Below are 27,276 nucleotides of genomic sequence, written 5' to 3' on the forward strand. Positions count from 1 at the left end.
TCCCATGCTCAACACACAAAGGTGGGGGTTTTACTTACAAGGCATTAGATCGATTGTATAAGACACTAGTTAGGCCCCAACTGGAGTACTGCATTCAGTTCTGGGTGCCATACTTGAGAAAGGGTATAAAGACAGCGAAGAGAGTACAGAGGAATGATTCCAGGGATAAATAACAGTAGTTATTGGAGAGATTGGGACCGTTTTCCTTGGAGAAAGGAAAGCTGAGAGGGGGCTTGAAATAGAGGTATTCAAGACCCTGAGAGGTGTGGACAGGATAAATAGTGGGAAACTGTTCCCACTCAAGAGAACATGAAGATCTAGAGGGCACAGATTCAAAATAATTGGCAAAAGGAGTAAAAGTGATCCGAGGATTTTTTTTTCCACCCAGAGAGTGGGTGGATTCTGGAACAAACTTTTTGAGAGGGTGGTGGAGGCAAGTTCGATCGAGGTATATTCAAAAGGGAATTGGATTGCTACCTGGAAAGAATGAATGTGCAGGGTTACGTGGATAAGGCAGGAGTGGGGCTAGGTAGAATGCTCTTTCGGAGAGCCAATGCACAATAGGCTGAATGGCCTCCTTCTGCACTGTAAAGATTTTGTGATTCTGTGATCAGCGTGACTGGCAGCTAACTTTAAAAAGGGGGAGAATAAATTACAATCATCACTTGCCCTGGACAGAAGGAAAACAGCCAGACAACATCGATGCACCCTACAATGCAATATCAGCCAGGGCTTCTGGTTCAGCGTCCAATGGAGCAGACTGGCTGACAGTGCATTGACACCATTATAACAACATCATTCCATCTGTCCACACTGGCTCCCACATTGATAAGTACATCAACAAGCTCACAACAAAAGCCAGTCCAGGGGTGCAGAAAGGGGAAACGATATCCTGGTGGTTTTCCCCCACAAGGGAAAACAGCTCAAAATAAAAATTTACTTACTCTTCACTGAGCACAAATACACCTTGCAAATCTAGCCGCCTACGCTAATTAGTGTGATCACTTATGGAAATTACGTTGACGAAAGAAAAACTGGCACCTTAATTACAACTCAATTTGAATCCCAAAAAACTGACGCATGTTCTTACATTCCAAATTGTCATTCGCAAGCTTTGGTTTGGCGGGGGGGGTGGGCTGAAACTAAAATAACAAGTAGACATGATAAAGGGAAATATTATAACTTTCAACAATAATCTTGTGTTTGCTTAATTTCTCCCTCGCTGCCTGAAGCTCTTACCAGGGTTCAGGTGCTTTGCCCAGGTACTCATGCTTCATGTGTGAGCCTAGCCAGGGGGTTTTCATTAGAGTAATCGACTCTGGAAAGCATCACAGTTTGTATGCTGTCCTCATCTGGACATTCAAATGTGCTCTATCCAGTGACAGTCACTATGGAGCAATGGGACAGTGTGAACTTCCTGCTGACTTCTCTTTCTAACCTATAGATCTGAAGGCCAATAGTCTACCCTGTTAAGTTAAAATCAAAATTTTGTGTTAAGGAAAAAGAGAATACAATTATGCAATAGCTTATTAACAAATAATTTGAAATAATGAACTTAAAAGTAAAGAGTAAACTGGACCAGTAACCCCTCTAGACAAGATATCAAACCTGGTATCCTCTGGCCTGTATTATTCCGTGCCACAGCTAGTGATTTCCTCTACTGTTAGGTTTAAATAAAAACCTCAAAGTTCTCCAATGTTGAATTCATTAATATCTAGGTCACAGGGAAGCTGAACATGTGAAGTAAAGAGATGGCTGCAGGCAGACTTCACAGTCCAATGTAATATATGCTTTTTAGCCTGCTGTTTGAGGCAGGTTTGTAACAAAACTCTGAAGTGAGTACAGTTTTCAAGCCCCACTCAAGATCAAAGCCTCCGCTTGGAGGCAAGTGCCTCATTCTCTCCTCCAGATTCAAGATTTCCTCTGTCCAAGTACAAATGGTTATCTTTTCTCAAAATTTGAGAGCCACATATCACTGCGCCTGGGTTTTAAGTCTGTTACAAATAGATTTTGCAGTAATCTGTTCCAGTTTGAAGCTTGAATGTGCAACTGGAAAAAAAGAATGGTTATCAGGGCAATGAACTCAGCCATGGGAATCTCTGTCACTGCAAACTCTTCAAAGACCACAATTTAGGTCACACTGGAGGTTTGCCTCACTCACAAAACGTAATTACAGTAAACATTAAGATAAATATCAATCCAAGGGTAATATTCTGCAGACTCAAATTCTTTAAATTATAAATTCTATATGTGACAAGTTTCTAAAATACTCATGAAAGTTGCTGTTAAGGAGTACTGGGGCATGGCAACAATTTTGCCATTCCACTAACCTCATCTCAGTCACACATCCAAAGGAAGTCGAGCAGATTTTGTTAATTTCTGTGCTGCTAGTTCTGGGGTTTGCCAGGGATCTATCCTGGACTCCCTCTTCCTCAGGTACATGCTGCCTCTTGGCCACATGGGGTCAGCTTGTACAAACACATGATAACTACCTCTCCATCATCTCTCACGGTCATTCCACAGCCAGACTGCTTACCAGACATCTGGTCTTAGGTGACCAGCAATTTCCACCAGTTAAACACTAGGAACACTGAAGCCTTTGTCTTCAACCTCTGCCATGCTCTGTATATTGATCTTCCCCACCCCTTCCCCAGACACCATCTCAAGCTGAACACCATTTGCAACCTTAATATCCTAAATAGCTGCGCTTCTAATCCCATTGCCTCTGCATCACAAAGGCTAACTATCTCTCCCTCTGCAACATCACCCCACTCCAGTCCAGTCCAATTGCCACTGAAACCCCAATCCATGGCTTTTTCACCACCAGATTCAGTTATTCCAGTGCTCTCCTGACTGGCCTCTCATCCATGCTACTGGATACATCTGAGTGACAGGGCCCATCTCTTGCCTGTGTCAGAAGATCATGGGATCATCTGCATTATTTTGCTTTTGTGTCACAGGATCCTTTGTGATGCAGAGGCAATGGGTTTAGACATGTAGAGTTATTTAGGGCATCAAGCAATGTTCAGCTTGAGATAGTGTTGGTGGGGGGACACGATGGCCGGGGGGGGGGTTCAATATACAGAACATGGCAGAGATTGAAGACAAAGGCTTCAGTGTTCCCACTATTTAAATGGTGGAAATTGCTGGTCATCCAAGACTGGATGTCAGATAAGCAGTCTGGCAGTGCAGTGACCGTGAGAGATGGTGGAGAGGTAGTTATCAGTATGTTTGCATAAGCTGACCCTGTGTGGCCAAGAGGCAGAATTTACCTGAGGAAGAGGGAGTCCAGGATAGATCCTTGGCGAAATCCAGAACTCAAGAACTTGAACATAATTCATGTTGACACTTCAGTACAGCACTGAGGAGGTGGTGCACTGTTAGATGAAGATGGTGATGATGTGTTAATGTCATTGTTAAGTAATCAGGAGGCCCAGGATAATGCTCTGGGGACAGGGGTTCAAATTTCACCATGGCAGCTGGTGGAATATAAATTCAATTAATAAAATCTGGAGTTAATAGCAAGTCTTAGTAATGGTGACCGTGTAACTGTCAGTGATTGTTGTAAAAAAACATCTGCTTCACTAATGTCCTTTAGGGAAGGAAATCTGTCATCATTACCTGGTCTGGCCTACATGTGACTCCAGATCCACAGCAATGTGGTGAACTCTTAATTGCCCTCTGAAACGGCCTAGCAAGCCACTCAGTTCATGGGTGTTTAGGGATGGCAGCCTTGCCAGCAAGGTCCACATCCCATGAAAGAATAAAAAAATGCCATTTTTCAACAGAAATATTAAACCCCTCCCAATGTCTCCTGCATGCCATATAAATGCAAGCTGTTGTCATTATGTGGGAGGGCTGCTTCTCTATAATCACTGCAAAATTCCCTTTTCAAGTTTTACCCAATTGCCTTTTGAAAGTTACTATTGAATCTGCTTCCCACCACCTTTCAGGTAGTGCATTCCAGATCACAACTTGTGATATAAATCTTTTTTCTCCTCAACTGCTCTCATCTTAATCTGCGTTCTCTGGTTACCGTCAATCTTGTCAGTCAATGAAAACAGTTTCTCCTTAATTACCTTCCATCACTCAAAAAACTTTTATTAAATCTCCCCTTAGTCTTCTCTGCTCTGAGGCGAATAACTCTTAGCTTCTCTAGAATCATAAAGAGTTTATGGCACAGATGGAGACCACTCTGCCCCTCGTGTCTGCACCAGCTGAAAAAAAACGAGCCACCCAGCCTAATCCCATTTTTCAGCATTTGGCCTGTGGCTCTGCAGGTTAGGGCACTTCAGGTGCATACCCAGGCACCTTTCAAATGAAATGACGGTTTCTGCCTCAACTACCCTTTCAGGCAGTGAGTTCCAGACACCTACCACTTTCTGGGGGAAAACATTTTTCTTCATCTCCTCTCTTAATCGTTCTACCAATCACTTTAAATCTATGCCCCTTAGTCACTGACCTCTGTTCTAAAGTAAGTAGGCTCTTCCCATCCACTCTATCCAGGCCCCTCTTAATTTTGTACATCTCAATCAAATCTCCCCTTAGCCTCTTCTGTTCAGAGGAGAACACCACCAGCCCAACCAATCTTTCCTCATAGCAGCAATTTTGCAGTCCTGGCAACATCCTCGTAAATCTCCTTCGTACACTCTCTAGTTCTGTACCACATAGTTACCGCCACATAACTGAAGTCCCTCCTCCTTGGTATAATAGTGTAATTTTGGTAAAACTCCTCGACCTTCCCACCCCATTCTTCCTACAGTGTAGTGACTGGAATTGGATACAATACTCCCGACAGCAAGTAACACTTACAATAGTATGGAGCCTATCATGAGTTCAGGATTGCCCAATGTGTTTTAAAGCCATGCCATTCTTCTGAAGCATAGTTACATTTGTAATGTAGGAAACACAACTGCCAATTTGCAAATAATTTAACAATGGCCAATATTGATTGAAGGATCAATATTGGCCAGGAAATCAGCCAGGACTCCCCTGCTCTTTGAAATAATGCCACAAAATATTTTACCTAGGGGTGGGGGCAGGTGAGACCTCAGTTTAACGTCTCATTCGAATGACTGCGCTTCTGATAGTGCGACACTTCCTCAGTACTGCACTCCAGCCTAGATTATTGGCTCAAGTTTCTGAAGTGGGACTTGAGCCCATTACCTTCAGACACAGAGGCAAGAATGCTACTCACTGAGCCGTGGCTGGCACGCTAGCTGAAGCCTAACCTGCAGCTTATAAAAGGTATAGCATAACTTTGATGATTTTGCACACTATGCCTCTATTTATGAAGCCACAGATGTATTTTTTAAAACAGCTCATCAATGAATGATGCTGATGGGCCGCAGGGCTTTAGCTAATTAAACTCCAAATGTAACTCTGTGCACATATGGGGATTTCTTGAGCACAGCCTCCTACCAAACTCTATCTAAGCTCTTTGGACTTGAATACATGGTGTGCACCCCATGAGGGCAGTGCCTGCACTCTACATCCAACAAAGACTCCGCTGAGGATGATTTTTTTGGCAACTTAGTTTAGAGGTTCATGGCTTCTATGCGTATCAGGCATCCTGTTGCAATAGGAAAAACAGGATTTGGTCCTACTTTCATGAAATGACCTACTTACGTAGGAAATTAATGTTCAGATCTTCAATCATTATCTATCGAAAATCTTGACAGTTTTTCCAACCAATTCTTCTCCCATCTTTTCTTGGATCATGTCAAAAAAAGTTTGTTCCCTCAGGTTTCTTTTCTCCATTCAATTCCGCAGGTAATTAATTTTCTCTCTCTCTGCAGCTGCCCCGAGTAGTCGGTTATTTCTCGGCAAATAAATTAATCTAGCTCCATTTTTTCAGTTTGCCTCAAACAACTTTATTCTGCTGTTCCTGATCGAGTCACCCTGTTGCGTTAAATTAAAATTCATTGTGAAAGGGTCTCACAGCGTTACCAACAGGTTATGTCCATATTGAAAAACTCATAATTCTAAGGGCTTGAAGAAGCATTAAGGAAAAAAGTTTGCTGTCACTCATCCTAGTTTAAGGGTTATTACTGTTGGGTGAAGAAGCCAATTCATATCTGGAGATTTATAGATGACAGTGGTATAGTAAAATATTACAATTCTTGGCAGGAGTGCATGGAATAATCATTTGTGATATTACCAGATACAATATTTAATTTATTATATGCATTATCTTCACATGCTGCTGTTACCCTGGGGTCCAGAACTGAACTCAATACTCTCTAGCTGAGGCCTAACCAGTGATCTTTAAAGCTTTAACATAACTTTCATGCTTTTGTACTCAGTGCCTCTACCTATAAAGTCAAGGACCCACATGCTTTTGCTTTTTAAAACCAACAATTTATCCGTAAATAAGGCAGTTTACTAGCAGTAAGTTGAATGCATCCAGATTTTGTATAGTTGTCAAAAATATCCAGTGAAAGCACAGGTAACTTGCTGTGAGTTCTTGGGCACATGTTGCATTGTAATAGGCTGGTGTCCCAATAGGAGACACTAAGAACTCGGGATTCTTGCGACTTCCCATGCTGTATGGGCTCAAACCAGGGAGAATGCCATTCATCTTAAGGTCATGCAGTTCCACTTAACCAGTTGAGGCAGAATAATCAAAAAAAAAAATTCAAAAAGTAAAATAACCAAATCCTGCAAAGTTAATTGAATGTTACAGAAAATGTTCCCATGGTTTCAAAGTGAACAATCAGCTCACCATTCATATTCAGGGGTGGAAAATTGTTCATGTGAGAGATTTCATACTAGATTCTTTAGGGCTTTTTCATCGACAAATGTAGAATTTTGTTGCAGAGGTCCTAGGGCTGTCCAATTACACTTTCCATGGGTCTGCTCTATGTCACTACGAGCTTCAACGCTCACACAGCTCTGTGCTGCTCAGAGTGAAAGACATGGAGGACACTTGATCAATATAAATGGCTACAAGCCTGAATGTTATCACAGTCAGGTCTTATTAAAACACATTTTCCACCCTTGAATGTTATTCATATAAGAATTACAGAATAAGTGGCCTCCTACTGTTTTGTTAAGATAAGCAAAAGCATTAGTAACTTTTTTTGTGCCTTTTGACAGACTCAGGCTGCAAAGAGTTTTTAGAAATTAGATTTTTTTTGGGATTTTGGGGTTATTTACCTGAGCGACCCCTGTGACAGTTAGTGCTACCCCCTCTGCGGTCTCTACATCCTCACACTTGGGCTGAAGCGTCATAATCTCAAGGGAAATCCTGTGAAAAACGTAAAACACTCGCAAATTCCAGGTCACATGACAGGCCTCAAGCCTCACTTCCTTTTTATTCCAATCTTTTCACTGCTCACCTTTGAAACCCAACTAGAGGTACTGTACAGTGCTCAAAAAAAAGCCAAGCTAAATAATTAATATCAAAGAAAGATCATTGCATGGGTCTTGAGATCGTCACAGGGTGGGTGATTCCACTTAGTTAGAACTCCTTCTGAAGAAAATGCCGCACCAACCATTTTATGCAATAAAGTATTACGTACAAAGAAGTTAGTTGTTTTAAAGAACACACCAATGTGGCTTATAATTCAGGCCACTCGATAATTCATAACATCAAGTCAATCCCCATAACCTGGTAGGGAAGACTGCAGCTTTTCTACAGAAAAGAGTTTGGTTTGTCATCATTGCAACTGATGCATTTCACAATTAGAAGACTTTATAAATTCTGATGAAATCTGGGACTGTCCATTTGAGAATTGCAACCTGTGATCAATGCCCAAAAGAACAGTTTGTTCCAAAGGGCATTAGACATTCCTGTCCTTCAGACGTGGAGGTGGCAGGGGAACGAACGCACTCAACGTGCACCCATTTTGGTCTTTCTTTCACTAAAATTTAAAACCGTCTGTCCCTTCCAACCTTTTTCTTCCCTCTTCGTTTGGTTTAATCCATTGCCTTTCTGTGCAATACCTACAGTGCTACAGGCCATGCCACTTGGCCGTGATGCTGGGGGGAATAAAGCGGTGAAGGTGCTGCATTAGAGGTCAACATTCAGTTGCTGCTGGGGAGGAAAGGGAAGGGAGGGAGGGAGTGGGTTGAGGTAGTGGGGCAAAGAGGGGGAGGGCAGAAAAAAAGAGACACAAAAATAGAGCAAGGTTAAGGTCAAGTTACCTGTGCGACCCCTGTAACATATACAGGGACCCCCTCAATGGTTTCTATATCCTCACACTGACAGACGACGGTCATGATCTCCAGAGGTAGTCTATGCAGCAGGATGTGTGGGGTCGGGGGGAAGGAGGTGGGACAGCAGATATTCAGTCAGAGCAATTATCAGAACACAGCATGAGAAATCCAACTCCCAGAGACATTAAGTAAATCATTCCATGTTTTTCTATGGGTGGTTGAAGTAATTGAACCCTTTGAGAACTGCAATTGCAATTTGTCAGCCGAACACTTCACTCATTTTCCCCACACAGGAATGATAAGTTGCTTTTTGTTTGCTGTACCTGCAGTTAAGTCCGCTGGGGATTCCACATGCGAGTTGATATTCCAGTAATATTGAGAATTAAGTGTCCTGGAGTTTGGGGTGCATGATTTATACACTTTTGTATCTCCACTTCCTAAAACTGAACTAGAAAGCCTTTAAAATCAGTTTTACAATCACTTTGCATAGAGTGAGAAATAACTGACAGCTGCAAAGGGTTTCCAGTTCGCAAAAGGTTATCTACTTTGAAAGCAAATTAACCTGAAAGTTTTTGGGTGGCATTTTGTTTCAGAAAACACCAAATAACATTAAAAGAGTTGGAGGTGAGATCTGCTTTCCTGGAAACTCCCTGACTGAAGAGAAGAAACTTTGTGCCTGTGCTTATAGCAATCACCCTATTTCAATGATAGGGACACTGGAGGCTGCCGGCTTTGAGTTGAGTATCCTGTTACGAGCATGCAGGTAAAACGCTGGTGGATCAGCTGCATTTAAGCCGACAGCCCATTAGCAGCAAGAAATACTAAAGATGTGAGTACATAACACAACATTGAAACACTATAAAACACAAAGTGGTATGAAGCCATGAGCAGTGTGAGAAAAGAACATGGAAAAAATAGCCATGGATTTTGTGCTCTTTTCCACACCCCACCCCCCCAACCCAACCTCCCCATCCCTGCCAGCTCCCCGCTTAAGACATTGACTTTTTAAAAATATATTCATTAATGGGATGTGGACATCACTGACAAGGTAGACATTTACTGCCCATCCCTAATTTCCCTCAAGAAAGTGATGATGAGCCTTCTTGTACCGCTGCAGTTTGTGTTGAAGGTGCTCCCATAGTGCTGTTAGGGATTACCTGCGATGATGAAGTAACAGTGATATATTTCCGAATCAGGGTGGTATGCGACTTGGAGAGGAATTTGGAGATAGTGGTGTTTCCACATATCTACAGCCCATGCCTTTTGAGGTGGTGGAGGCTGTGGGTTTGGGAAGTTGTTGTCGAAGGAGCCTCGGGAAGCTTATGCAGTGCATCTTCTAAATGATATACACTGCAGTGACATGTGTTGGCTGTGGAGGGAGTGAATGTTTAAGGTGGGCTACGGGTGTGATTCATTATCCTCGACTGGTGAGCTCCAATGGTGAGGGTTGGCAGGAATCAGCAGGAGGGCTGGGCCCAATACCATCCTCCCGTGCATTCTTCCAGCAAAGGTTTTTGATTCTCAAATTAGGAAAGACGCCCTTTGGCGATAAGCAAATTACTGTCTTCAATAAAGGGGCAAAACCTGTTTTGCGGGGATGTGTGTGAGATGTCAGGAAGCACGTCTTCACAGAAAGGGTAAAGGAAATCTGGAACTGTCTCCCCCAAAAAAGCTGTGGAGACTGAGGGTTAATTGAAAATTTCAAAACTGGGGTTGATAGATATTAGTTAGGCAAGGGTATGAAGGGATACAAAACCAAGGCAGGTAAATAAGATTAAGGTACAGATCAGTCATGATCTAACTGAATGGCACAACAGGCTCAAGTGGCTGAATGATCTACTCCTGTTCCAAAGTAATGTTCTGATGTGAGCCACTTAAACCCCGGTTATAATAAAAAAAGATTTAAAAATTTAAACAAAAATGAAATAAAGTCGGTTTTCTCTGGAGCCGCCTGTCATTTGAGCAGTTGAGACATAACTAAACTCATCATTAATGGCAGCCACTAGGTGGCAAGTAACAATGACAGCATGAATTGGTTGTCAAATATTCCCTTCCTCCTACAAGGGGATGGGTGGCAGAGGGATTGCCTTTCCTAATCAACACTGGGCAGCTCACCACATGGTAAGATTGCAGCCCAGGACTGTATCCTGCCACTGGATTGCACACTCCATACAGATGTTTTTTTTACTTTGAGAGATTAGTTAAGAAGTCTGTGGCACATTGAAGGGTTACAACAATTGTTACCGTTGTGACACTATAGGAACTGAAAATTTACAGTTTTCCATCCTCTTGTGTAAACTCCCAGTTCGGAATGGGTCACTTGGCACAAAGAAACTGTACAGCAATCTCCAATTAGGTAATTATGAATAAGAAGTGGCTGTACAGGTCTTTCAACTTAATGCCTTGCAAGATATTTTCTCAGTTCCCTCCAACTACTACAGGTCAAATGTTTTGCATTTCCATCCATACCTTCTCGTCCAGGATCACATTACACTAACACTTCCTCAGCTTTCTAAACCAGGGAACTGAATAAACACAACACAGGCCAGCTCTATTATTCCCCGTGTAAATGGTTCATAATAAACATAATCACACAGGAAACAAGAGCCTGCTCCTGTCAAACCAGGAACGTTTGATTCCTATAGGTCAATAAAATGCTGGAACCTCCTCCCTCACATGACAGACACTCACTGCAGATTTATTTTTGGAAAAAAGATCAGTCTTTTGAAATCTGGAAACAATTCAGCAACTGTATGGTTGCTGGGAATTCTGAGAACACAAAATACTGTAAGGGCTTTGGCTTTATTCACATTGCTGTATGAAACCTCTGGCAGTGTTTTTTTTAGAGCCAATCTGGGACAAATCAGTAGTATCTTGGACAAAATGAAGGCAGGAGTAAGACTAGAATCCAACTGACCCAAAACATCAAGGAATCTTTTAAAAGATGCAAAAATAGGACAATGATTGAATAAACCAGAAGATCTCCTGTAGCGCTTTAACATCTGTGGCCTAAGTGAACAAGGAATCAAGTGTTTTACCACATCATGTTATTTCACTCTCAAAGGGAGCCCTTTTTCTTCAAGGCCATAAAATCACATTGGAGAGACTTGATCTGAAGAAGGAGTGATATGTGCGATCTCTTAGATCATGAGCAATAGAATATATGGCTTAAATTCACCTCCACACCATTCCTTCCTCTCCCCTCGTTCAGTTGCAATAGTCAAAGTCAGTAAGCTGCACAGGAGCAGCGTGTCTGATGGTAAAATAAGGAGTACATTTTTAAAAGGCACAAGAGCTCGACAGGTATGGATAGTCTGCAAAATGTGCACAGTCCAATGCGTGCAATATAAACATTTCACATGGAATAATGGGTAGTTGGCTGCAGTTGACACCATTAAAGGGGTTCAGATGAGGTCATAAAATAAGAGTGAAGCTGGCGGGATTCACAGGCATCACATACACACCCAGATTTAACTCACAGCTTAGCTTCTGTCATTTTAGGTTACACCGTATGGGGTTTTACTTGTAGTTCAATGTTTCTTGTGGAATTTTTTAGTTCAGTGGCTGGAGCATTGTGAAACTGAAGCCAGTTCCACATATGCTTGAAGTAGGTCCAACTATTTTTGTCAACACTATTCTCAAGCTTCACACCACTTGACCTTCTGCATTGATGAATGGAATGATTTTGTTTTGGAATATAGAAACACACAGAGTTACGATTGTATACTGCAGCAGAAATTGTTATTTATCACTCAGTATTAAAACGGGATGGAATTAACTTGAAATGCAATAATCCCGAACATTATTCTTGGGTGTTTTTGAGATTTCACAGCTGTCTTGTTTCACCAGTTTCCATTTTTTTTATATAAAAGTGCCTGGTGCCTATAGGAATGAAATATAGTTTTCGCTGGATTGCAAGATATCAGGACACAATTTATTAGGACCAGCAATTTTAAGCCATAAGCTACAAGATTGAAGGATGACCATAAAGCAGTAATATCTACTAATTTACTGCACACCCGGAAATTAAAAGGGTACTCAACACACATCTATAGCGTTTCCAAGTTGGATCCCCTTTAAGATGGAACATAAAGATCGTAATAAAAAATTTCCCTCTTGACATCACAAACCTAAATTGCCTTTGCTGTGCAACAATTGTTCCAATTGTCGTAACATCCTTATTAATCTGGGTTAATTGTAGAAGCTGTTGGAACAGGCTCGAGGGGCTGAGTAGCCTGCCCCTGCTCCTAATTCGTATGTTCATATGTCTGCACATTGCATTTTCAGAGTGGGATGCATTTGTTTAGACAACCTGATAAATATTAGCTTGCTGTGATATTTTATCACACAAATGGACTGGGATTGCTCAGCAACGTGGAGCCCTGATAGAAAAATGACTTTATCAGAATATTTACTATATTAAAAAATATCACTTTAGTTATTTAATGACTGAAAACAGTAACATTTAGGTTTGTAAAAAAGAATCTGAAGCTTTTCCTCTCCCTCTCAGTCCCCAAAAGGTTGTGGACTCTTCTGACACACAACATCCTCTGGCACCATAAAAATCCACCCTTCAGACAACAAAGGCACTGGCAGCAATGTCTGCTGGTTAGTGATCAAGTGCAGGAGGCATTGAGATTTTCATTTCCTTAGCCCAGAAGCATGAAGATCGGATAGGTAGGATGGGCTGGCTTGTTTCCACTGGAGTTTAGAAGAGTGAGGGGTGACTTGATTGAAGTATATAAGATCCTGAACAGTCTTGACAAGGTGGATGTGGAAAGGATGTTTCCTCTTGTGGGGGAGTGCAGAACTATGGGACACTGTTTTAAAATTAGAGGTTGTCCTTTTAGGACAGAGATGAGGAGAAATGTATTTCTCTGACGGTCATCCAACTTTGGAACTCTGCCTCAGAAGGCAGTGGAAGTGGGGTCGCTGAACATTTTTAACGCAGAGGTAGATAGGTGTTTGTTGGGCAAGGGAATCAAAGGTTATCAAGAGTAGATGAGAATGTAGAACTCGAAACACGAATAGGTCAGCCATGATCTTATTGAATGTATATCAGGACTCCATGTTGCTGAGCAATTCCAGTCCATTTGTTACATAAAATACCGCAGCAAACTAACATCCATCAATATTTATCAGGTTGCCCAAACAAATGCATTCTACTTGGAAAATGCAACAAGCAAACCTTCCAACAGCTTCTACAGTTACCCAGAATCAACCAATTACATGCAACAAAAACATATTTAACATTCATGCTTAAGGAGATCCTGGTCATAAATGACAGATTCAATTTTGCATTGCTCCCAATGAAAATTCAATGCATTTCAGCTGAGTGCAGTTCCTTGTGCTCAAGGACTATTAGGTCACTCCTTAAACAGTTCGCCACAGCTTTTAATTAGTATTTCCTGTTGGGAAGCTTTGCATTGTGTCATCAAGGCAATGGATGACCACACCAAGAACAAAACAAATTTCCAATTTTTTTTTTGCATTTTGTGTCAGCATTGAAGGGAGGTCTTGTGGTGCAGTGGGGAGTGTCCCTACCTCTGGGCCAGAAGTTCCGGGTTCAAGTCCCATTTCAGGGCTTGATGACCAAGGAAGGTGTGTTCATAACGCAGCCAAACAGGTTCATTATCAGCCTGCAAATCCTTCCAATACACCTGATGGCAGGCAGTAAGAGTCGGAATGTTTCCTTGTCAGAACTTTGCCAAGCATAACCATGGACCAATCCAATGGAGGTCCACAGTCACCAATGCCCTCTTAGGGCATGGTACCCGAAAGAGGAGGTGGTTACCTTTGAGGTCTCCAGGAAAGATAAGTGCAGTGTAAAACACCTTCCATGCTGCTCCAGCAGTCTTTAAGCTTCAGCCTCAGCAGGGCATCTCTTTCGCTGCTGCAGTGGATTTCCACTGTCACATTATGGGCACCTCAGAGCAAGGCTGGTCAGTTTTTTGGCTGAATTATGGGAATAAGGAATTGGAGAATTTCCAAACCCAATTTTGCAAAGACACCCTTAACACAAGCAGGTGGTCGGATTCAAGACCAGCTACCTGGAATAAAAGGAATGCTTTGGTTCCGTGTCCCCTCCATCAGTACAACGTTTTCACGTTACTTGCACTACCAACAGGTGTATACCTCAATTGCACATGAACACTCAACATCACTGCTGTGAATGAAGAATATGGAACAGCTTTCTTGCTGCCAGATCGTTGAAATAACGTGGGGGCTTTGACACACTGGGCAATGCACTACTTCTCTGGTGCACCTTGACCACTGAATCACGAGCTATAATTGATCTTTGAACAAAGCTGTGATCAACAAATCATAGCAGAAAACCCATCGTAGCTCCAAGCTGGTGTGTTTTGGATCCCACTCACACAGGAGAAGAAAAGCAAGATGTCAAAGAAAATGAAGGAAAAGATAACATGCCATCTCCCATCAGCCTGTTCAGTGTTCCAGCTTTTGCGTATTTCAAGGCAGGAGAATAACATGCCTAAATTCAATACGCATCCCTCTGACTTGGGACTGTTATGAGAGCAACAATCTGACAAAGTGTCCAAAAGGGATTTTTTTTATTTTAAGAACACACATAGAAACTTATTCACAGATTTGCCCAATATCAGGTGTTAATTGAACACACCGCAAAAAAGGAGAGTTTCTGCAGTTCCTTATTCTCAAAATGGAAAACGCCATCTAAATATAAATCTTATATAATCAAACCAATCTAAAAATCTGTGGCCTTTATTGAAAATATAAAAAAGTGTTGGATCGTGGAATCAATAAACAGAAAAAACAATTAAAAACTTCGACCAAATTGATAGAAATGGTGGTGTGCTATAATGTGCAAACACAAGAATTGTAAGATTAAATGTTGAATGTTGCAATTAGAATTAAGAGGATAAAGGGTAACAAGCCAGTGGACCCAACTTTCGGGTTGCAATTATTCTGATTTCACACTTATTCTATAATATCCAATGATAGAGAATGACTTTGTTTATTGCATCAATGGGAATTGACCAAACAAAAGTGCTGTGCTCCCCAGTCAAGTGGGTAAATAGGCTTTGTGGTATTGGACCAAGGCCAGACAGACCTCGAAGTTCCAGTTCGATTCCTATGACTGCCAGATTAATGAATCTCAGCTTTGGAAATGAATTGCCATTACAAGTGCATTTGGTATTCCACGTTCCCCCAGTTACAATGGAGCAGTAGTTCTCAAACTTCTTCATTCACAGTCCACTTAGACAGATCAAAAGAACCCATGGGCCACTTCCTGGTCCTACGCCACCTGCTTTCACTTGCCACCACAAAACATTTTATCAGAATTAGTGGGAAGAGTGAAGCTGTTTTTGATGAGACACCAATGAGGTGATGCCTGGTTCAAAGCTGGAGAGCTTCGGTTTCATAAATATAAAAGCAAAAAACTGCGGATGCTGGAAATCCAAAACAAAAACAAAAATAAAAATACCTGGAAAAACTCAACAGGTCTGACAGCATCTGCGGAGAGGAACACAGTTAACGTTTCGAGTCCGTATGACTCTTCAACAGAAGAGAACAGAGCTTCAGTTTCATGTCCGGCTTTAAGTTCAGCTGGTTCCTCTTGTTTTCAGCCCAACAAGTGTTGGGAATCCAATCTCACAGTAATTTGTTGTTGGGACCGGCAGCAGGTGCTCCAGAGCTGCATTGGTGAATCCAGAATACTCAATCTGTACGTGGAGCCGAAAGTCCATCAAACTTTTCTTGTCAAATATCAGCTTCAGTGGTTTGCATTTCGGACCAGCTCACAGACCACACTAAGGACAACTACATTAGAGGAATTGTATTATTACATTGTGATAGTCAGAAGACTGGACAGAATATATAGAACAGCAAAGGATGACTAAAAGAGGAATAAGGTGGGAGAAATCAGAGCACGAGAGAAAGCTAGCTATAAATATAAATATAGTAAGAATTTCTACAGGTATTTAAAAAGGAAAAAAAAGAGTAAAGTGAGCACTGGTCCTCCAGAGAATGAGAATGGGGAATTAATAATGGAAAATAAGTAAATGGTGGAAGAATTGAACAGATATTTTGTGTCTGTCTTCACTGTACAGGATACAAATAAATCTCAGAAATAATTGTGAATCAGGTGGTGAAAAGGAAATTAAACCAGGGAAAGGGTTCTGAGAAAATTATTAGAACTAAAAAGCTGACAGGTCCCCAGGTTCTGATGGATTTCATCCTCGGGTCTTAAAAGCTGAGATAGTAGATGCGTTGGCTTTAATTTTCCAAAATTCCCTAGATTCTGGAAAGGTTCCATCAGATTGGAAAACAGCAAATGTGACTCCTCTATTCAAAAGAGGGGTAAGACAGAAAGCAGGGAGCTACAGGTCAGTTAGCTTAACATTCGTCATAGAGAAAATGTTACAAGCTATCATAACGGAGGTTATAGCAGGGCACTTAGAAAATCTCAATGCAATCAGGCAGAGTCAACATGATTTTGTGAAAGGGAAATCATGTTTGACTAATTTATTGGAGTTCTTTGAGGCAGTAACCAGCAACGTGGATAAAGGGGAACCTGTGAATGTGGTGGTACTTAGATTCCCAGAAGGCATTTCACAAGGCGCCACATCAAAGGTTACTACGCAAAATAAGAGCTCATGGTGTAGGGGGTAACATTTTAGCATAGATAGAGCATTGGTTACCCAACAGGAAACAGAGAGTAGGCATAAATGGGTCATTTTCAGGTTGTCAAGGTGTGACGAGTCGAGTGCCACAGGGATCAGTGCTGGGGCCTCAACTATATACAATTTACATCAATGGCTTGGATGAAGGAACTGAATGTATGGTTGCTAAATTTGCTGATGACACAAAATAGACAGGAAAGTAAGTTGTGAAGAGAACATAAGGAACCTCCAAATGGACACAGATAGGTTTAGTGAGTGGGCAAAAATTTGGCAGATAAGAATATAATGTGGGAAAATGTGAATTTGTCCACTATGGCAGTAAGAATAAAAGATGAAAAGCATATTGTTTAAATGGAGAGAGATTGCAGAACTTGGTGGTACAGAGGGATCTGCGTGTCCTGGTACATGAATCAGGAAAAATTAGTATGCAGGTACAGCAAGTGATTAGGAAGGTAAATGGAATGTTGTCACATATTGCAAGGGGAATGGAATATAGAAGTAGGAATATTTTGCTACAGTTGTACAAGGAGTTGTTGAGACCACATTGAGAGCAATGTGTGCAGTTTTGGTCTCCTTATTTAAGAAAGGATATAATGCATCGGAAGCAGTTCAGAGATGGTTCATTCGACTGATACCTGGAATGGGGTGGGGAGGGGTTATCTTATGAGGAAAGATTGGGCAGACTCGGCTTGCATCCATTGGAGTTTAAAAGATTGTGAGGTGATCTTATTGAAATATACAAGATCCTGGGGGAGCTTGACAGGATGGATGCTGAAAGGGGGTTTTCCCCTTGTGGGAGAGACTAGAACACAGTTTAAAGATAAGGCGTTTCCCATTTAAGATGGAGATGAGGAGAATTTTTTTCTCTCAGAGGGTCATGAATCTTTGGAATTCTCCGGAGAGCAGTGGAGACAGGGTCAATGAATGTTTTTAAGGCAGAGGTAAATAGATTCTCGATGAACAAGGGAGTCAAAGGTTATCAGGAGGAGGCGGAGTGTGGAGTCAAGGCCACAATCAGATCAACGATCTTAATGAATGGCAGAGCAGACTCGAGGTGTCAAATGACCTACTCCTGCTCCTAATTCGTATGTTCATACATACCTATTCTCAAAAGCTCTTTTGGTAAGCTGGTTATTTGACACTGTACACACCAAAGCTACACATCCCTGCAGACAAGCAGACCTTACTATTACATGAAAATTACAGTGACATGAGATAATGTTGCAAGTTCGAGGCAAGCAGGACCCCTGCATTAGGTAATAATTTCCCCAATTAATTTAGTACAAAATTAAGTCTCTCAATACTAGACTCACATGGCTGCAAGATTTCCTGCTGCATTTGGACATGGGCTGCTTCAGTATCTGAGCAGTTGCGAATGGTGCTGAACATTGTGTAATCATCAGCGAACATCCCCACTTCTGACCTTATGATGGAGGGAAGGTCATTGATGAAGCAGCTGAAGATGGTTGGGCCGAGGACACTACCCTGAGGAACTCCTGCAGTGATGTCCTGGGACTAAGATGACTGACCTCCAACAACCACAACTATCTTCCTTTGTGCTAGGTATGACTCCAGTCAGCAGAGAGTTTTCCCCCTGATTCTCAATTTTTCTAGGGCTCCTTGATGCCACATTCAGTCAAATGCTGCCTTGGTGTCAAGGGCAGTCACTCTCACCTCACCTCGGAAGTTCAGCTCTTTTGTCCATGTTTGAACCAAGGCTGCAATGAGGTCAGGAGCTGAGTGGCCCTGGCGAAATCCAAACTGAGTGTCAGCAAGCATGTTATTGCTAAGCAAGAGCCGCTTAACAGCACTGTTGATGACCCCTTCCATTACTTTACTGATGATCAAGAGTAAACGGATGGGGCGGTAATTGGCCGAGTTGGATTTGTCCTGCTTTTTGTGCATAGGACATACCTGGACAATTTTCCACATTGATGCCAGTGTTGTAGCTGTACTGGAACAGCTTGGCTCTGGGAACAGCAAGTTCTGGAGCACAAGTCTTCAGTACTATTGCCGGAATATTGTCAGGGCTCATAGCCTTTGCAGTATTCAACAGTGCCTTCAGCCGTTTCTTGATATCATGTGGAATGAATCGAATTGACTGAAGACTGGCATCTGTGATGTTGGGGGCCTCCAGAGGAGGAGGCTGAGATGGATCAGCCACTCGTCACTTCTGGCTGAAGAAAGTTGCAAATGCTTCAGCCTTATCTTTTGCACTGGTGTGTGGGGCTCCCTCATCATGGAGGATGGGGATATTTGTGGAGCTTTCTCTTCCAGTCAGTTGCTTAATTGTCCACCACAATTCATGACTAGATGTGGCAGGACTGCAGAGCTTAGATTTGATCCATTGGTTGTGGAATTGCTTGGCGATTCTGTCTATCACTTGCTGCCTCCGCTGTTTGGCAGGCAAGTACTCCTTTGTTGTAGTTTCACCAGATTGAAACCTCATTTTTAGGTATGCCTGGTGCTGCTCCTGGCATGCGCTCCTGCACTCTTCATTACACCAGGGTTGATCCCTTGGCTTGATGGTAATGGTAGAGTGGGGGATATGCCAGGCTATGAGGTTACAGGTTGCGGTCGAGTACAATTCTGCTGCTGCTGATGGCCCACAGCACTTAATGGTTGCCCAGTCTTTAGTTGCTAGATCTGTTCAAAATCTAACCCATTTAGCATGGTGGTAGTGCCACACAATGCAATGGACGGTATCCTCAATGTGAAGACGAGACTTTGTCTCCACAGGGACTATGCGGTGGTCACTCCTACCAATATTGTCATGGACAGATACATCTGTGGTAGGCAGGTTGATAAGGATGATGTCAAGTATGTTTTTCCCTCTTGTTGGTTCACTCACCACCTACCACAGACCCAAGTCTAACAGCTATGTCATTTAGGACTCAGACAGCTCAGTATGTAGTGGTGCTACCGAGCCACTCGATGGTAGACACTGAAGTCCCCCACCCAGAGTATATTCTGTGCCCTTGCCATCCTTAGTGCTTCCTCAAATTGGTGTTCAACATGGAGGACTGATTCCTCAGCTTGGGGTGTTGGCAGGGGGTGCGGTATGTGATAATCAGCAGGAGGTTTCCTCGCCCATGTTTAACCTGGTGCAATGAGACTTCATTGGTTCCGTAGTCAATGTTGAGGACTCCCAGGGCAACTCCCTCCCGACTATATACAACTGTGCCACCACCTCTGCTGGGTCTGTCCTGCCAGTGGGACAGGACATACCCAGGGATGGTGATGTCTGGGACATTGTCTGTAAGATATGATTCCGTGAGGATGACTGTCAGGCTGTTGCTCAACTAGTCTGTGAGACAGCTCTCCCAATTTTGGCACAAGTCCCCAGATGTTAGTGAGGAGGGCTTTGTAGGGCTGACAGGACTGAGTTTGCCGTTGTTGTTTCCAGTGCCTTGGTCAATGCTGGGTGGTCCGTCCGGTTTCATTCCTTTTCATCTTTTTAGCAGTTTGATACAACTGAGTGACTTGCTCGGCCATTTCAGAGGGTATTTAAGAGTCAACTACATTGCTGTGGGTCTGGAGTCACATGTAGGTGAGACCAGGTAAGGATGGCAGATTTCCTTCCCTAAAGGACATTCGTGAACCAGATGGGTGTTTACAACAATCGACAATGGTTTCATGGTGGTCATTAGACTTTAAATTCCATAAATTATTGAATTCAAATCTCACCATCTGTCGTGGCGGGTTTCCAGCTCTGTTGGAATAGCCTCCCTAGTCACTTCAAACTCAAAATAAAAGCTCCCGAACAATGCAATGCAACCTCTCTCCCACTTGGACCAAAGAGTTGTTCCGCTGCCAACATTCATCTCCTTTTATTACAATGATCAATGCTAGGAGAAAGCGGAGTGGCTCACTCTGATATACAAGCATGATCCCATACCCCTGATTCCTGACAGTTGCTATTTTAATCACGTCGCTGTGGTGAAATAATGCCCAAGAGGCCAGGCCCTTCCCTGCACAGGGGACAGAACAGTCGAACGTAACTAGTGGCAGCCAGATTAAAGCACAACTGGTAACAGATCATCTGGTGAGCCAAGGCAGGGGCTGGAGATGGGGAGATCTCAAAGAAAGGATTAAGGAGAGGGAAGTTTAGAGGAATTTTAAATCTTTTTGCCATGTCTGCATCACACAAACACTGCATCTCTTTTTAAAATGCAGCAAAATTGTGGCTGATCCTCACACTTAAACAGTTAACAGATCTGAATGCTGTAGGGAGACCAGAGTGCATCTCCTGTTCCTCATCACCTGCGCTGATGCGGAGAACATTCCCACAGTTGGACGAACCCAACAGAGGGCACAAAACAATTGATGGCCTTGTAGATCACTGCAGGTGCTATATGTATGTTTAGCAGATGGTGAGACATGGCAGAGATTTTGCAAACCTAAGTAAATAGGTCAGAGTACTTTCAAAAACACAGACTGCATAAAACAGCTGAGACAAAACATGCACAGTTCCTTGGGGAGGTGGAGGAAGGGAAGGGGGGAAGCAAGGAATTGGATGTACATCTCCAGTGCCTGCTCTGGAATGCACAATAATAATGCGATCCAGAAATATGGATGAGGAGGAAACAGGAACAAGGCTAAACACTAACGTAAAGCATTTCTCTCAGTAGGAACATTCCATGAGATTCATGTGCAATAAAATGCACCGATAAACCAGTCAGCTTTATGTATTTATTATTTTAACAAGGAGACTCCTGCAGTTTGACAGAATATTGGGATTCTAATGCTTTCAAAGGGGAGCTTATGTAACCACTTAGTGACTGTTGTGACATGATAATTATGAAGCAAGTGTGCATGAAAATTGTGTGCAAGACAAAGAATAAGCTGAAGTGATCAAAGGGAGCTGAAACCCACTAAATTCTACATCTCAGCTGCAATAATTATAATTTTTATGACATACAAAGAAGCTGATCTGCTCAAACATTACACTGTTTGTTCTCAGGTTCCCACATCATATATTCAGTACTTTTCTTCTTCACATAAGGGCGGTGGAAATCTGGAATTCTCCCCCCAAAAAGCTGTTGAAGGCTAGGGGTTCAACTGAAAAATTCAAAACTGATAGCCATTTTATTAGCCATGAGCATTAAGGGATATGGAACCAAGATCGGGCGGTGGGGGGGAAGAGAGAGATACAGATCAGTCACAATCTAATTAAGTGATGAGGGGAGCTGAATGGCCTTCTCCCGTTCCTGTATTCAACTTTTGTGGCGAAGGTCAGTTTAATTTATATACAGCATTTGAGTTGCTAACCTGCACAGTTTGCCAGTAAGTTAAAGAGATCAGTGGAACAAGCACATTGCTGAGGTCGATCCTTTCACTGAAATCTTCCAAAAAAAAATCCATGAGAAACCCACTGAATAAAGAAGATTCTATATATCTAAAATATGTGAAAATTAATCCTGCAATCATATGGAGCTTTGAGCTTTCAAATGAAATGAGATTATATACTAATGGGATAGTCATCCCCATTCTGAGCATATGGAGTGGGCAAGACTAAAGATCTGGGACCTTGTTCCTCTACGGCTTTCATCAACTCAACCAGGTAGTTTCAATTCTCTGAAGCCATATAAAATCTTTGCTTACAGACCACTTCCAAGCTAGCCTGTCTATAATATAGTTTACATAATCAAATTTTACAAAAAAAAATTTGCTAAGAAGTGACGGTTACTGATCGGAGAAGTGAATAAAGAACTCAAAAAACGACTTGTAAAGAGCTTGATCTGGAGAGTTGTTTTGTATGGATGTGAGATGTCGACCTTAAAGGAGGAGGAGGCCAACTTCCTAAATGGTTTGGAAATGTGGGTCTGGAGGAGAATGGAAAGGATCTGCTAGACAGGAAAAAAATGGTCAAGTGCTATGGAGAGTGAATGAACAAAGAAATTTGTTAAACATAATTAGGGCACATTTTAACAGGAAATGAGCTTGTAAGAGGCATCATGGAGGGATGATTTCAAGGAAAAAGAGAAAGAGGAAAGAAGAGAATATCAATGTTTGATGGTTTGAAACTTGAAAATTGAAGGAAGTTATTGGCAAATGAAAAGAATGGCACAGGATAGAGAGATATGGAAAGGCTACTATGAACCAAGGACCTGCCTTCAGTCAGAGCACACATGATGATGATGAGTTGTCAAATTTTGACAAGTTGACTGAACACTTCAACTCAGAGGTCACGAGAAGGATTGAAGCAGGGTATGTGAGGGGACAAACTATATTCATATGATAAGGAAACCAGGTAATCTTCCTTGTACTGCACCAGAGCAATGCCAAAAATAATAGGCATCAGCTATTAGATTTGATGTTAAAGCTTAAGGATTATTGTGCATAAAAAGATATTCTTTTGGCAACAAATGTAGACCAGATTTTTTTTTAATTCATTCATGGGATGTAGGCTTCACTGGATGGGCCAGCATTTATTGCCCATCCCTAGTTGCCCTTGAGAAGGTGGTGGTGAGCTGCCTTCTTGAACCATTGCAGTCCATGTGGTGTAGGTACACCCAACAGTGCTGTTAGGAAGGGAGTTCCAGGATTTTGACCCAGCAACAGTGAAGGAACAGCGATATATTTCCAAGTCAGGATGGTGAGTGACTTAGAGGGGAACTTCCAGGTGGTAGTGTTCCCATCTATCCGCTGCCCTTGTCCTTCTAGATGGGAGTGGTTGTGGGTTTGGAAGGTGCTGTCGAAGGAACATTGGTGAATTCCTGCAGTGCATCTTGTAGATGGTACACACTGGTACTACTGAGCGCCAGCGGTGGAGGGAATGAATGTTTTTGGGTGTAGTGCCAATCAAGCGGGCTGATTTGTCCTGGATGGTGGCAAGCTTCTTGAGAGTTGTGGGAGCTGCGCTCATCCAGGCAAGTGGAGAGTATTCCATCACACTCCTGGCTTGAGCCTTGTAAATGGTGGACAGACTTTGGGGAGTCAGGAGGTGGGTTAGTTGTCGCACGATTCCTAGCCTCTGACCTGCTCTTGTAGCCACTGTATTTATGTGGCTCATCCAGTTCAGTTTCTGGTCAATGATAACCCCCCAGGATGTTGATAGTTGGGGATTCACTGATGGTAATGCCAATGAGCATCAAGGGGTGATGATTGAATTCTCTCTTGTTGGACATGGTCATTGCCTGACACTTGTGTGGCACAAATGTTACTTGCCACTTGTCAGCCCAAATCTGGATATTGTCCAAGTCTAGCTGCATTTGGACATGGACTGCTTCAGTATCTGAGGAGTCGCGAATGGTTCTGAACATTGTGCAATCATCAGTGGACATCCCAATTTTTAACCTTATGATGGAAGGAAGGTCATTGATGAAGCAGCTGAATGTGGCTGGGGCGAGGACACTACCCTGACAAACTCCTGCAGTGATGTCCTGGAGCGGAGATGACTGACCTCCAACAACCACATCAATCTTCCTTTTTGATAGGTATGACTCCAACCAGCAGAGAGTTTTCCCCCGATTCCCATTGACTCCAGTTTTACTTGGGCTCCTTGGTGCCACACTCTGTCAAATGCTGCCTTGATGTCAAGGGCAGTCACTCTCACCTCACCACAGGAGTTCAGTTCTTTTGTCCATGTTTGAACCAAGGCTGTAATGAGGTCAGGAGCCGAGTGGCCCTGGCGGAACCCAAACTGGGCATCAGTGAGCAGGTTATTCCTAAGCATGTACCACTTGATAGCACTGTTGATGACCCCTTCCATTATTTTACTGATGGGGAGTAGACTGATGGGGTGGTAACTGGTTGGGTTGGATTTGTCCTGCTTTTTGTGTGCAGGACATACCTGGGCAATTTTCCACATAGCCGGGTAGATGCCAGTGTTGTAGCTGTACTGGAACAGCTTGGCTAGTGGCACAGCAAGTTCTGGAGCACAAGTCTTCAATACTATTGCCAGGATATTGTCAGGGCCCATAGCCTTTGCAGTACCCAGTGCCTTCAGCCATTTCTTGATATCACGTGGAATGAATCGAATTGGCTGAAGACTGGCATCTGTGATGCTGAGGACCTCCAGCGGAGATCAAGGTGGATCAACCTCTTGGCACTTCTAGCTGAAGGTTGGAGCAAATGCTTCAGCTTTATCTTTTGCACTATTGTGCTGGGCTGCTCCATCATTGAGGATGGGGATATTTGTGGAGCCTCCTCCTCCAGTGAGTTATTTAATTGTCCACCACCTTTCACAACTGGATATGGCAGGACTGCAGAGCTTAGATCTGATCCGTTGGTTGTAGGATATCTTAGTTCTGTCTATCACTTGCTGCTTATGCTGTTTGGCATGCAAGTAGCCCTGTGTTACAACTTCACCAGGTTGACACCTCATTTTTAGGTATGCCTGATGCTGCTCCTGATATGCCCTCCTGCACTCTCAATTGAACCAGGGCGGATCCCCTGGCTTGATGCTAGTGGTAGAGTGGGGGGGGATATGCCCAGGCCATGAGGTTACAGATTGCGTTCGAGTGCAATTCTGTTGCTGATGACCAACAGCACCTCATGGATGCCCAGTCTCGAGTTGCTAAATCTGTTCAAAATCTATCCCATTTAGCACAGTGGTCATGCCACACAAAACGATGGAGAGTATCCTCAATGTCAATGCGGGACTTCGTCTCCACAATGACTGTGTGGTGGTCACTCCTACCGATACTGTCATTGACAGATGCATCTGCGGCAGGTGGGTTGGTGAGTATGTGGGAAAAACATACTTGACCTCTTGTTGATTCCCTCACCACCTACCACAGGCCCAGTCTCACAGCTATGTCATTTAGGTCTTGGCCACTCGTGGTGCTACTGAGCCACTCTTGGTGATGGGCACTGAAGTCCCCCACCCAGAATATATTCTGCGCCCTTGCCAACCTCAGTGCTTCTTCCAAGTAATGTTCAACATGGAGGAGCACCGATTCATCAACTGAGGCCGGGTGCTACGTGGTAATCAGCAGGGGGTTTCCTTGTTCATGTTTGACCTGATGCCATGAGACTTCACGGTGTCCAGAGTCGATGTTCAGGACTCCCAGGGTAACTTCCTCCCGACTGTACACCACTGTGCCGCCACCTCTGCTGGTGGGACAGGACATACCCAGGGATGGATGAGCTGATGGTATCTGGGACATTATCTGTAAGGTATGATTCTGACTATGTCAGACTGTTGCTTGCTCTGAAGATGAGTCAGACGGACTCAAAACGTTAACTCTGTTTTTCTCTCCACAGATACTATTAGACCTGACAGCATTTTCTGTTTTTGCTGCTTGGCTAGGCTGAGAGACAGCTCTCCCAATTTTGGCACTAACCCCACAGATGTTAGTAAGGACAACTTTGCAGGGTCGACAGGGCTGAGATTGCTGTTGTTGTTTCTTGTGTTGTTTCCTTTTTTTCAGTTTGTTTCAACTGAGTGTTTTGCTAGGCCATTTCAGAGGGCATTTTAAGAGTCAACTTAAGGACAACAGATTTCCTTCCCTAAAGGACATTAGTGAACCAGATGGGTTTTTACAACAATCGACAATGGTTTCATGGTCATCATCAGACTTTTAATTCCAGATTTTTATTGGATTCAAATTCCACCATCTGCCATGGTGGGATTTGAACCCGGGTCCACAGAGCATTGCCCTGGGTCTCTGGATTACTAGTGCAGTGACAATACCACTATGCCTCCTCAAGGTTTACCCAGTAAAGACATACCAGACATTATGCAAATTGAGAACTGTACATTGGTCTTGAGCCCCTCTGTATGCTTCAATGTCCTTTTATCTTGTAATTACTTAATAAAGGTATCACATTCATAAGCCACTGAGCAATACCTTATTTGGTAATGGATTTTTAAAAATAAATTGAACGATGAAACCCGATAGTTATCCAGACCCGCCCAATTCTTCAGTCAACTGCAGCATTCTAAAACCTACACAGCAAGGTTGATGTTTTGATCATTGAGAAATGTGGATAGAAAAAAAGGAGTGGTTATCGTAATAAGTCCTGTGATGTTAAGTAATAACTTCAGATAAAGTTTAAGGATGGATTCATCGCAATGTCAAATGAAAACTGGTGAATCTACCCGAGAGTTTGAAACGCACTTCCTCAAGGTGATGAAACTAAAGCCAAGCAGCTGCCTTAAGCTAAGAAAATGCAAGACTAAAAAGAGCACCCTGATTTTAAAAAAGCACAAAAGTTTACAGGGAACAAGGCTCAGATCCCACATTGATGTTATTGAGGATACAGAGGACCAATCCTCCAGCTTCCTTTCATGAATATAGACTCACAGGAGTGCTACCCTGCAGGCAGTCCTTTTACAAACTCAAAGAGCGGATTTGAGGCACCATTGAATTACTCATACAAATAAAGTTACATTGGAATCGTGACATCCTAACTTTATAGTGATTGTCACGGTATTAAATTTGGAGTGGAGATGCTCCAGATAAACAATGTGGTACCCGTTCAAAAAATATGAAGGCCTCCGTTC

The 27,276-nt window shown here is 42.8% G+C and overlaps 1 protein-coding gene across 3 annotated transcripts in view; it reads right to left on the reverse strand.

Moving 5' to 3' along the window:
* Nucleotides 1–27,276, reverse strand: part of LOC144684472 (flotillin-2) — a 97,780-nt gene that overhangs the window by 32,521 nt on the left and 37,983 nt on the right. Inside the window, exon 3 of one of the 3 annotated variants that reach the window (XM_078548287.1) lies at nucleotides 8,149–8,239. The exons of 1 other annotated variant lie outside the window; for it this stretch is intronic. In XM_078548287.1, the coding sequence (XP_078404413.1) occupies nucleotides 8,149–8,239 (91 nt within the window). Of the gene's footprint in view, nucleotides 1–7,158; nucleotides 7,250–8,148; nucleotides 8,240–27,276 lie in introns of all 3 variants that reach the window. One more of the 3 variants, XM_078548286.1, reaches the window with a different exon arrangement.

This window comes from Cetorhinus maximus, chromosome 9 (genome assembly GCF_964194155.1).
Source record: "Cetorhinus maximus chromosome 9, sCetMax3.hap1.1, whole genome shotgun sequence".
Lineage (NCBI taxonomy): Eukaryota > Metazoa > Chordata > Chondrichthyes > Lamniformes > Cetorhinidae > Cetorhinus > Cetorhinus maximus.